A 13,456-nucleotide genomic window follows, 5' to 3' on the forward strand; every position below is an offset into this window, starting at 1 on the left:
GGCCTCTGGGGACTAGAGAGGTGACAGAGGCCCTCCTCATTCTCTGTATGTTTGTCTCAAAGTCAGGGAGGACACCAAAGAGTAAAACGCCATGCTCAATGCTTAGTTACTCCACAGCGACAGGAAAATGACCTTGAGTCCAGCGGCACACATGAGAAATCCCACCCTGTGACGGCTCCGCTCCGTGCTTTAAGCCTTCCTCTTTGCTCCCGCCTCCCGTGCCCCCACGCCTCCTCCCTGACACAGACACCCACGGGGAGATGGGGTGTTTTCACGCTTGTGTTGTCACCATAGCAACCATTTCTCTCCTACCTGCAAGGCTGGAAGCCCTCAGTGCTCTGTGCCGAGAACGCAAAGAGGGCACACGAAGGCTCTGTGCTCCACAACACACACATACACGCAAACACGTGTGATGCGTGCACACACTCCTTCAAGGACACTGCAGCCAGAACCACTAAAACAAATTAAAATGCTGACACCGGGTCACACAATTAGCAATTAGACAAAAAGGCAGCAAATGACTATAAAACGACATTTTGTAGACATCAATTCTTGAGGGATTTAAAAAACAATTTTTTTTTTTAATGTTTATTTATTTTTGACAGAGAGACACACATACAGGGCGTGAGCAGGGGACGGGTCAGAGAGAAGAGAGAGAGAGAGAGAGAGAGAGAGAGAGAGAGAGACACACACACACACACACACACACACACACACACACACACACACACACAGAATCCGAAGCAAGCTCCAGGCTCCAAGCCGTCAGCACAGAGCCCGATGATGTGGGGCTTGAACCCACAAACCACGCGATCATGACCTGGGCCGAAGTTGGACACTTAACCAACTGAGCCACCCAGGCACCCCAATTCTTGAGGGATTTTTAACGTGAGATTTCTGAAGACTCTGAATCAAAATGCATCTCTCCTCTGATGAGGCACACGCAAAAAAGCCATTAAGTTATTTTAACAAAACATATGAAGGCACTAAACGAATAATGTGTAGTTTCCAGAAAGACAGGCATTGAAAACTTACAGTCCCCCTATGGTTTGTGAACAGGGTTAGACTGTGGAGAGCCTGATACGCAATGGCTCATGGTGGCCACAAAAACCGTGAGAAAGGGGTCAGAGTTTCAATTTTAGTAAGTGCCCATACAAATCTGTTAAAAATTCAGTCTCTCTCTTTATATACTACAGATAACACATCTTGGTAGAAACCAAGACACCAAAGAGAGACAAGGAGGGATGTCTTTTCACTCCAAGGTCAGTGAAAGGTGAGCAGCCCTGACCTCTAGGCCTGCCTGCTGCACTGGCAGTACGTGGGGCAGTCAACACCCCAAGATCAGTACCTTCCCAGGAAGACAAAAAACATACCCAATGAGTCATGGAGACAAACCATGGATTTTTATCTTTACTTTGTGACTAATTCTGACTTCTCTAGCAAAATGTACAATCGTTTTTCTAGGTCCATCCTACACTCATCTCTTTGAATATTATTCCCTGGGATGCCAGTTTTTTCAAATAGGGATAACACCACCACCACTACCACCACCACCACCACAAGAAACTCAAGAGGAGGGACAAACCAGTGCTGTGGACCAAGCAAGTGAGACTGACAGAACAGACCCACAGGTAGCCTTCATTAGGACACAGCTCTCCCCAGGGTAGCACAGGTCCCTCTCTGAACTTGAACAATGCAGGCTCAAGCGACAGCAGTCATTTCTTCCAGAATGTATCAGGACAAAATTTAGCTTAAAAACACCCATCCCCTTTCCACAGTGGCATGCTAGTAAGAAAAGAGTTTTCTGAGTACATGATTTGAAAAACTAGGTATGCAAGGAGTCATTTGTGGGTCCCCCAAGGGACTTCACATCTACCCATTTCAGGGGAATCCCACCCTCTGGTGGTGGCGGACATTTTACAAACCTGGGAGAAGCTCCTCCTTTCTAGGAACTCCTCACCTGCACACGCTCACTGCTGGCATCAGTCTCCCCCTTCCTTGTGCGGCAGCTGTTGTTTCCTGACCTAAGAAGTGCCAGACTCTGGAGCGAGCGCTTCACCTGCATCACGCCGTGTACTCCTGGGCCCCTGCTTTAGGACACACGGCCGTTCTCGTTTCACAGATTAAAGAACCATGGCTCGGGGAGGGGACGTATTTACCCTAAGTCACAAAGTCAAGAAGTGGAAGAGTTGGAATGAAAGCATGAGCCGATTTAACATCGAAATCCCTGGTCTTAACCACTGCGCCAGACTGTCTCCTGAGCCGCAGTGCAGGCGACAGCCACGGGCACCTCGGGGTCTACGGCCTCACCACACCCAGCACAGTGCTGGATCCAGAGCAGCACATCAACGAATGCCTCTCATATAACTGTTTCCGAAAGAATCTCCAAACAGCGAGCTTAGTAATAAAGCCCAGCAAAAGCGCCTGTTCCAAGCTATGCTGACAGAGGAGGAACACAAAGCCTGGGAACAAGAAACTGTGTGACTGGCCTCCTGGAAGATGGCAACATTTTAACCATCTAGAGCAGTTTCTTTTTTTTTTTTTTAATTTTTTTTCAACGTTTTTATTTATTTTTGGGACAGAGAGAGACAGAGCATGAACGGGGGAGGGGCAGAGAGAGAGGGAGACACAGAATCGGAAACAGGCTCCATGCTCCGAGCCATCAGCCCAGAGCCTGACGCGGGGCTCGAACTCCCGGACCGCGAGATCGTGACCTGGCTGAAGTCGGACGCTTAACCGACTGCGCCACCCAGGCGCCCCTCTAGAGCAGTTTCAATGGGCGAGAAAAGAAGCACTGGAATGTTCTCTGGGAGCAAGACATAGTAATGCCCATGCCCACCTCCCGCAGGTCAAGGAGACAGGCGAATACCAAGTCCACATGGACACTTCGGCCTGTCTGGACCGCTGGGCTCTGAAATGCACGCCACTACCTGGGGGAGGGGCTGCAGTCAAGCCTTGCGCTTCAGGGGAGGAGTGCGAGGGCCGCGCCAGCCCTCCCGAGGGGCAGCCATGGCAGCGCTGCCCATGCCCACTTACCAGCCTCCTCTAAGGCCAAGGGGGACAGGCTGCTGTTTTCACCATTCGGTGCCCATGATCAAGGGATAAAAAGGATGAACTGTAGGAGTAAAAACTACTCCTGTGGGGCTAAGGGGAAACAAAAACAAATGTTTTATTCATACTGGCCTTTTCATTTAGCCCATGTATATGTAAATATACGTGTACATATCATTATCTTTCCTCCTCTCAGATAGAAATCTACCTCCCTTTCAAGTAAGTGCTGCAAACAACAGCAGATACGGCATTTACAGGACTTTGACTGGGAAGGCAGGGGAGGAAAGAGGTAAGCAATATTTACCTTCTGTGTTTTTATTCTTCTTGGGAACACACAAACGCGCACGCACACCCACTGAAAGAACCAAACTCTCTAATCGTTGTTAGATGTGTTAAGATGTCAAATAATGAAGTGTAATTATCAACCAAAAATTTTCAAGGATCAAGCAGCCTATGACGAACAGATTCACTATGCTGTTTGCTATGAGGAACTTTAAAAAGTGGAAAATGACAAAAATATTAAGTTCAACATAGGATTAAATCCTGAAACCTCACTGCCATGATGCCAGCTCCGCTCCGTGCTTGACGGGAGGGCGGCTGACACGGATGCCGCCTGGGATCCCCTCTGGGATCGTGTCTGAGGTGGGGAGGCCTCCCTCTGGGTTCTCGCCACTGGGTGATATTGTCACCCGACTTCACACCTCCGTGGCCACTTGGTAGGGCAGCTGTGGGGAATGCCGGGAGTCCTGTGAGGCACCTACCCAGCATGCCTGCGCACCACTGCAGCCCGAGGTCTTAAGCTATTCAGCGAGAACCCTCGGAAGGAAGTGACTCACCTTGCGAGCAGGGGCAGGCCACCTCCCCCGAGAGGGAATTCCCACCCCACCCCACTCCCTGTGTGGACTCGCATCACGCAACATGGACTTCCACGCCAGTGAATGAGCCCTCACTCTGGAACTTAAAAAATCCTTTTGTTACCCAAACATTCGGTTCTTGTCAACATAACTTCCTGAATAAAGATCCTCCCTAGTAGTGGGAACAAGAGGATCAAGCTTCATTCACATCTAGATAAATGTAAATGCCTGTGCTCAGCACAAGAGTCAGCTGACTGGCTGGGGCTCAAATTATAGTGCTGCTAATAAGTGCCAACCGTCCACTGTCACAGCTGGAGCCACCCTGGCACTGACAGCTGGGCCAGGCTCATTGACATGCTCTTCACGCAGCCATTCAGCTACTGTAGGCGGCTGCAGATGCCTGTTTTTTAGCAACAAACTGGCTCACTGCAGATGTGAATTTTGGTTGGATTTCACTGCTACAGAGTCAATCAATAACACTGAAAGCTACAAAGGATAGGACAGGGCCTAGAAAGGGTAGAAAAAGATGTGTAGGGAAGAGAGATGAGAGACATAGGAAAAGAAAGCAAGAAAGAGACAGGGAAACAAAGACATGTGACACTGGGAACAGACGAGTGTTTGCACAGCCACACTCACCCTCTCAGCCTCACTAAGGGACACCAAACCAGGTGTCCTTCACAGTTCTGTGGACTGAAGTCTCATGGCCTGATAGGTCTCCCTTCTTGAGCACTTACTTCCTGAATATTCTCAAACCTCCACCTGGTGGCCCTGGCTACCATTCTGGAAAGTTCTACCTACAAACCTCTGAATTTATGGAACAAATCTATGGTTCTGGGAAGGTACAGAAGGACTCAACAGGGAATAAATATTCCAGGAGCATCGCTTTGAAATCTCCTTTTATCTAACACTCAGCAGTCCCACACCAAACATCCAATTCATTCCTAAAAGCAGCATGCTGAAAACAAACTGATGAATCCTTTATCTGAAAACACACAGGGCGCTAAGGGCCTGGACAAAAGCATTCCATCATATCAATGAGACAAAGACTCTCTCTCCATTTCATCAAAGATACAGGATCTCATTCTCTTCAGGGATTTTGGAGGAATGAGTCCAGGCATTCAAGCCCCCGTCTAGATAATGCATTAATATAAACGCCTCATCTCAGAATGACAAGTTCCTGGAAATGTAACCGGAGTTTAGATTACTGGCAAAGATGCCGCAATGAGGAAGCAGATGCCCTTAGTCTCATGTGGGCCAGAATCAGTTTGTGGCTCATTTCTTAAACATTAGCAACCTTCAAGGATGAACGGTTTGTTTAGCCACCTAGTTGAGAAGAAACATCATAAAGATAATTTGTGTAAGTCTAAAGGTCAAAGCGTATGTTCTAAAAACACTGACATCTTTGAGGTTACATTCTGAATGCACATACTGATTTGCTTTGGTACTAAGCCCAAAAGAATACTGTCAATTCTGTTTAGGAGATGGTGTCTTGCTGACTGACATACTTTTGAAATGCTCCAGAGAAAACCCTTCCTCGTGGAGTATCAGTGCCACCTAGTGGTGACTCTCCATAGCGCTTGATAAGAATGGACCAGGTTGGTCCTAATGGTAAGCTCTCCTGGGTGCAGGTTCCCAAGAGACAGTTTTCACTTTATTTTCCATGGTGGGCCAACCTCTGCAGACCTCACCCCAGTGGCAGAGAGCACGTCTCTAAGGCGAAGGCGCATGCTATCACCTGCAGGGGTGGGTCAAGTTCTGCTGAAGGACACCGTAATTGATAACACCTGCCTTCTGATGCACTTTCTTTACTGGAAAACGTTACCAAGGGACGTGAAAAGATCTGCATAAATGGAAATACCTACTTTGAAGTTAGCAGGACTCACCACTTTAAAGATAATAATTTCCCCAAACTCACCTATGCATCTGAAGAGATCCTAAATCAAATGCTAGCAACATTTCCTAACTCGGTCACCTACTTCCTAAATGCCCCACCGCAGGCCTGCTGTATTCCCAGCTGCGTTCCCTGTCCCGGGGCTCCCTCCTTTCAATGCTTCTTACTCCTGACTCCCCAGATTTTCCTCTAGCTTAGCTCTCACCTCATGTTCCCGACTCTAGCACTTTGCAAGTAATTCCCGAGCACCTACCACGTGCCAGGCATTAGCAAAACATGCACATACTCCAATCTCCCCATCCTCAAAACTCCGCCTTCCCGAAACAGAATTAACCTTCTCTCCTGGAATCTCTTTCTCTTCTATTTTCAATTGTGTGTGAATAGCATCATCACCCACTTAGTGGACTAAACCAGAGAAGTGAGTGAGTCATCTGGACTTCTCCCTGCCCCCACAGTCAGAATATCTTCTTCGAATCCTATCTCGCCATTATCTTTCAAATCTGCTCTTTTTCCCCATACTCATAGTCTCCATACTCATAGTCATGATCTGTATTGGTCCGGACGTGTTAAGTCATGCTGGTGGGAATAAATTCAAACTCCGGTAGCTCAAGAGAGAGACTTATTTCTACATGTCCATCTTGGCAGAAGGAAAAGAGACAACAAACCATTAGATCTCTCTCTATCGTGTTTAAAAAAAACCAAACAAGTGAAATCCTATTAACAAATCTTACAGCGTACAGTACGGTATCGCTAACTGCGTGTGCACTGTTGCATAGCAGGCCTCTAGAACGTGTGCATCTTGCGTGACTGAAATTTTATACCCACCGCACGGCAGCTTCCTATCCGCCCCCCCGCCTCTGGAGCCACCTTCTACTTTCCGCTTCTGCAAGGGACTACACCTCCAGTAGGTGGAATCCTACAGTATTTGTCCTTTTGTGATGGGCTTGTCTCACTAGTATAATATTTTCAAGGTTCGCTCATGTTGTAGCATGACAGGATTTCTTTGTTTTTTGGAGAGAGCTCATGTGCACTTGTGGAGCAAAGGGAGGGAGGGAATCTTGAGAAGGCTCCACACTCAGTGGGGAGCCCGATGCAGAGCCCCGCGAGGCTTGATCTCACAACTCTGAGCCGAAATCAAGAGCTGGATGCTCAACTGACTGAGCCACCCAGGCACCCCAGGACTTGTTTTTTCTAAAAAACCCGAATAACATTCCATTGTATGGATAGATATCTCCTTTAGCCATTCATCCATGGATGGACATTTAGGTGGTTTCCGGATCTTGGCTACCGCGAACAATAATGCAATACACAGGAGTACAAATATCTCTTCAAGATCCTGTTTCTAATTTTTTAGGACAAATACTCAGCAGTAGGATTCCTAGATTATATGGTAGCTTTATTTTTAATTTTGCAAAGACTTTATTAAGTAATCTCCACACACGAGGCTCAAACTTACTACCCCATGATCAAGAGGCACATGCTTCATCAACTGAGCAAGCCAGGCGCCCCTATTTTTAATTTTCTGAGGACACCCCATGCTGTTTTCCACAGGGATGTACTGTTTTACACGCCCATTAACAACGCACAATGGTTTACATTTCTGCACATCTTTGTCAACACTTGTCATTTTCTTTTTCCTTTTTGTGAGAGTGTACATCCCAGTAGATGTGAAGTGATCTCACTGGGGTTTTGATTTGCATATCCCTGATGATTAGTTATGTTGAGCACCTTTTCATACACCTGTTGGCCATTTGTACGTCTTCTTTGAAAAACTTTTTTTTTTTTTTTTTTTTTGGGACAGAGAGAGACAGAGCACGAACGGGGGAGGGGCAGAGAGAGAGGGAGACACAGAATTGGAAACCGGCTCCAGGCTCTGAGCCATCAGCCCAGAGCCCGACGCGGGGCTCAAACTCACGGACCGCGAGATCGTGACCTGAGCTGAAGTCGGACGCCTAACCGACTGCGCCACCCAGGCGCCCCGAAAAACTGTCTATTCGAGTCCTTTGTTCATGTTTAAACAATTTTTTAACGTTTATTTTTGAGAGAGAGATAGAGACAAAGCAGGAGTGGGGGAAGGAGAGAGAGAGAGAGGGAGACACAGAATCCAAAGCAGACTCCAGGCTCTGAGCTGTCAGCACAGAGCCTGAAGCGGGGCTCGAACTCACAAACCACGAGATCATGACCTGAGCCGAAGTTGGGCCCTTAGCCGACTGAGCCACTGAGGCGCCCCCTGGCCATTATTTTTTCAAATAAGCTTTCTGTCTTTTTCTCCCTTCTCCTTCTGAAACTCTTATAAGATATACACTGTTTCACTTGATGGTGTCCCTCGCATTTGTCTCTTAAGCTTTCCTTGTTCATTTTTTTTTCTTTTTGCTCTTCTAAGTAATTTCAAATGACTTGTCTTTGGGTTCACTAATTCTTTTTTCTGTTTAGTCAAACTGGATACTGAATCCCTGTAGTGAAATTGTCCGTCAGTTACTATACTCTTCAGCTCCAAATTTTATTGGGATTCTTCTCTATATTTTCTCTTTGTTGATACTCCCATTTTGTTCACATATCATTTTCCTGAGCTTGTTTAACAGCTTTATGATTATTTTGAATTCTTTGTCATGTAATTCTCATACCTCCCTTTCTACAGGGTCCTTTCTGGAGATCTACTTTGTCCCTTTGGTTGGACCATGTTTTTCTTGTGCCTTGTTACTGTGTGGTAGGATCTACACATTTTAAGCAACAGTCACCTCTCCCAGTCTTTACACACTGGCTTTGTGCAGGGAAAGACCTTCACCAATCAGCCTACCTAGAGATTCTGGGAGCTGTTACTGAGGATATGTCTTCTCTGGAATTAAGCGTGAATTCCCAATTTGAGAAGTTTCACAGCTTCCTTATTCCTGAGCCTTCAATTTCTTTCTCCCTCTGGTGTCGGTCTACGGTACTGCAGGTTCTCTGGAGCTGGTGTAAACTGTCCAGCTCCTTCTCGTTCTCCGCGGTTCCTGGGCATCTAGAGTAGGGTGGGTCTCATCAATGCTGAGCTCGGCAAGAAACAAACTAGTCCCTTAAAAAACCTCCTTCCCCAAGAAGCTAGAAACTGGGTACATGCTCCACTCTTCCTTTCCCTGAGAAGCTGCCAAGCTGTATCAGCCTCTGCCTCCATCTGTGTGAACTGTGGGTCCTCTGGGGTGGTAGCCAGCCTCTCGGCTCTCCTGTGTTCTCAGAGGCATCCAGGCATCTAGAGCATGCAGGATCCCGTCAGTGCTCTGAGTCCGGCGAGACAACAACCAGTCCTGTAGACAGTACTCCCAAAAGCCGGAAGACTGGACACACGTTCCAACTCTTTCCCTATTCCCGGGGAGAAGCCAGAAGTTGGGAGTTTTTCTCTAGTTCTTTCCACACTAAGTTGAGGGGAAGGGCAAAGGTACAGGAGCGTATGCTAGTTTAAAATACTGCCTTTGGGGGTGCCTGGGTGGTTCATTCGGTAGAGCATGCAATTCTTGATCTAGGGGTCGTGACTTCAAGCCCCATGTTGGGTACAGAGCTACTTAAATTAAAAAAAAAATAAAATTAGGGTGCTTGGGTGGCTCCGCTGATGAAGCATCCAACTTCGGCTCAGGTCACGATCTCGTGGTTTGTGAGTTTGGACTCTGTGCTGACATCCCGAAGCCTCCTTAGAATTCTGTGTCTCCCTCCCTCTCTGTCCCTCCCCTGTTCATGCCCTGTCTCTCTCTCTCTCTCTCTCTCTCTCTCTCTCAAAAACAAAACACTGAAAAACTTAAAAAGTAAATAAATAAATAAAACGTAGTAAGTAAATAAAACGTTGCCTCTGTTCGCAGCAGCCTCCAACCTGGTGCCCCTTCCTGTCAGTGCTTAGATTCAGGAAAGACAGAAGCCAGCCCCTTGGGTAGCTGCCCAAGAAGTCTGGATGCCAGATATACGCTCCAGTCTTTCCTTTCCCCCCTCCAGGGGGGAAGCTAGGATTTAGGGGTTTCCTGGATGCGCAGGTGGGAGTGGTTCTGGCAACAGAGTTCCATGAATGTTTCCATAGGCTTTAATACAGCTGGCTTTGCACTGTCTGGAATGAGGGAACCTCTTAACTGGTTTCTAAATTTCTCCCAAAGGGAACTGGTCTGTGTACTGCTCATCAGCGTTTCGGGGGGGGGGGGGGGGAAGGGGGAGGGTCTGAGGCTGCTGACTGTGCCATCTTCTTGACATTACCCCATATCATGTTTTGACCACTTTTCCTGCAAGTGACTGACTTCATCCAGACTGGCATTTCATTGACCAAAAGAAGTTACATGACCACCTCCAAGTTCAACAGGGCACGTATATCCCTTCCACAGAAAGGAAGCGGAATATTTGATGTTTCTGCATCAGATCCTTTAAGAGTAGGCTTCATGCCTAGTGTGGAGTCCAACATGGGGCTTGAACTCATGACCCTGAGATTGAGACTTGAGCTGAGATCGGGAGCCGGAAGCTTAACTGACTGAGCCACCCAGACGCCCCTCTGCTTCAGATCTTAAAAGCCACTGGGAGACTTTCACTCACATCTCAGGTTGGATGTTCTCAAGACACTCACAGGACACTGTCAGACACATGAGCGTAACTGTCTTTGGAGAATAATGGCTGTACCTTCAGTCTTCCAAATTGTGTATGAACACTTTTATCGGCAGGGTCTAATTTGGAATTCTATCAGGAAGTGCAGTTCCCAGCTCCACCTTAGGCAATTCATGGAGACTCCACAGTTGGTGGCAGTGATGTGCATCTTTCACCTGGACTACACAACAGCCAGAGAGACCTCCCTGTTACCTGTCCCTTTGTCCCCCCTCTCTTACTGGTGCTCCAGGCCTGCATGGCCTGACCCCACCTAGGTCTGTAAGCCTTCAGTATGCTACTGTTCCTCAGACCTAGAATATTCCAACATCTTCACTTCCCCCCACACCCCTACCTTTCCTTCCCTTGGCTACTGGGGCCTCCCCAGGCATTCTGGTGCTGGGTGCATGGGAAGCACACAGGGCAGACAGGTACTACGCTTAGTTCCAAAAGCCGGAGACTACTGGGACAACTGTTATAGCAACAGCCTGCAGTGGGGATAAATTATTACATGGACACATCAGTTCTAAGAATGCATTCAGATTTTACATAGAAATGTGAATGCTGAAAACAAAGGGAATAAAGTTTCGTCCATTAGTTTAGTTTCTTCCTCCTTTTCCAATGACTACTTTCATTTCTCCCCTCTCCCATAAGGCAGAGATATTATAATGTTCAACTCTTGTCATGCTATTTTCTTTTTGAAAGTAGGCTCCATGCCCAGTGCAGAGCCCAATGCAGAGCCCAGTGCAGGGCCTGAACTCACAACCCTGAGAAAAAGACCTGGGTGGATGCTTATCTGAGCCACCCAGGTGCCCCTCTGGTCGTGCTATTTTAGAAAAATGGTTTAAAAATACTTGTCTAGGTTGCTGCCCATATTTATCAAAAGCTCTAAGTGGTTTGTAAACAGTTAACACATTTACATTTTTATTTTATTTTTAAAAATTTTAACGTTTGTTTATTATTGAGAGACAGAACATGAGCGTGGGAAGGGCACAGAAGAGGAGGAGACACAAAATCTGAAGCAGGCTCCAGGGTCTGAACTGTTAGCACAGAGCCCAACGTGGGGCTCGAACCCACAAACTGCGAGATCATGACCTGAGCCGAAGCCGGATGTTTAAACGACTGAGCCACCCAGGCGCCCCAATAGTTGACACATTTTAAAACACTTTTAGTTAACAGAGGAGCCTAGTTAAAAAGAAGAAACATTTTCTGCCACGAGGTGCTTAGATGGCTTCGGTCTCACCCGACACAATCGGTTCTCCTGAGAACAGTGAATAATCAGATGCGACAGAGAGGATGCCATGATGCCCAGTCCTTTAATCAAAGCAGTGTCACTTGGACTTCGAAAGCCACAGGGAGGGAGGGGGAGAGAGAGGGAGAGGGAGAGAGAGAATGTGTGTGTGTACACGCATATGTGTGCACACAGGGGAAGTATCTGAGCACAGCAGGGTAGTGAAAAGAGCAATCAAGAAAAATGCTGGCCCAGTAGAAGAAACTAGAAACCCTTCACGTTTGACGTGAAGCTATCTGCCCTCCTAGGAAAAGGCATAAAACAGGGGTCCAGAGCTTTGTGACAGGATTCCACACGTGGCCCGTTTCTCTGTAACCAAGTCAAGCATGATTCACAAGTGGTGATCTTCATTTGCTTTCACGAAAAGCAGAGCACACAAATCCTGCTCACAGGTCAGCATGCAACCAGTCACCATCTGGGCCATTAGTGTTGTCCGCAATACCATAATTCAAATACGAATACGGAAAAACATGTGCCTCCCTACCTTTCGGCAGCGAGGATTGGGACAGCTGAACCTCTTCACGTCGCTGTCCAACAGGGCTGGAAAGCTACAGGAGGGGCACCTACGATCAAAACGGCAGAAGGAATATTGCTCAGAATACGGAAGCCTGACTTGCTCCCTGTGACCGTTCCCACGAAGATGGGGTTTTCGGCGGAACAGCTGTATCTCCTGACTTTTAATTAAAACACGGACTGAGGCTCTCCATCATGCTGGCTCTTATCAGGAAATGCAGGTGCCACTCCGAGTCCCGCCTCAGTGTAAACCACTCCGTAAACACAGACCTTCTACCTTTGTGAGAACGCCTCGCACCTATGTCATCTCTCCCCCGGCCCCCCAACCCCGTGTGTAATGACGGTCCTATAAACCAAGCGATGAGAGGTGCAAGGAATGTGGTTACGAACACGAAAGGCAGATCTTCCCTTAGTAAAATGATCGTTACTGCTCAGGAGAAAACTGCCAGAAGACCTGGAAGATCAGCTTTGTCACCGAGGTTTCGTCGTCTGTGACAGTGGTCAGGCAGTCTTCCGAACGGGGACTGAGATCACAGGCGACAAGCTCCAACTCAGAGGACTCACCTGACAAGCTCATCGGCGTAAGCGGCGGCCACTTCTTCTTCCGCTTTCCGCTCGTAGTACTTATACAGGACGGTCTGGGGAAGCACCTTCTCCAGTTCGCTGGCCGGGAATGAACACGTGCAACTGCCCTCCATGCAGCTGAGCTCTGACTAGAATCGGAAGGTCAGGAGACAAGGAAAGAAAAGAAAACTCAACCAAGTTTTCAGAAACACGGAAGCCTCAGTGGCTCAATGTATTCCTCAACGGGAAGCAAATAAATAGTGGATAGGAAGGAGATCACACTCAAAATAAGGAAAGCATGAATAAACCCTACAAAGTCCATCTCTGGTGGCACCAGAGGGCCCGTCACAGTCCAAACCACAGGGACACGGGAGAGTGATGAGGAAGGACACGGCACAGTGTCTGAAAAGGAGGGATTTGTGAGAAGCGAACGGATTCCCTCCACAGGCCCTGAAAAGCTGGAGGTTGAGACCACATGGGAGGCGGAGGTGAGTGGTACGAGGGACTGACGAGAGTACAGAGTAGAGCTCTTCCAGGAGAAAGGACAACGGCCTCCGGGACAGCTGCACCCGAGGGCCCTGGACGTTGTCTTCAAAGCCACCAGGAGCTCACCGAGTCCTTCCCACGTCACGCCACGTCCTCTTCTGCTCTCGCATCCATTTTTAAGGACTCCTGTGATTACACTGGGCCCGCCCGGATAACGCAGGG

General features: G+C 47.8%; 1 protein-coding gene across 2 annotated transcripts in view; it reads right to left on the reverse strand.

The window, feature by feature from the left end:
- The window catches only part of RNF216 (ring finger protein 216), a 143,220-nt gene that overhangs the window by 77,411 nt on the left and 52,353 nt on the right, over positions 1 to 13,456 (reverse strand). For both annotated transcript variants that reach the window (XM_040455800.1, XM_040455801.1), the window contains exons 12-13: positions 12,749 to 12,897; positions 12,156 to 12,234 (exon numbers count right to left, since the gene is read on the reverse strand). In XM_040455800.1, the coding sequence (XP_040311734.1) occupies positions 12,156 to 12,234; positions 12,749 to 12,897 (228 nt within the window). The remainder of the gene's footprint in view (positions 1 to 12,155; positions 12,235 to 12,748; positions 12,898 to 13,456) is intronic.

Source organism: Herpailurus yagouaroundi, unplaced genomic scaffold (genome assembly GCF_014898765.1).
Source record: "Herpailurus yagouaroundi ecotype Mexico unplaced genomic scaffold, PumYag 216, whole genome shotgun sequence".
Taxonomy (NCBI): Eukaryota; Metazoa; Chordata; class Mammalia; order Carnivora; family Felidae; genus Herpailurus; species Herpailurus yagouaroundi.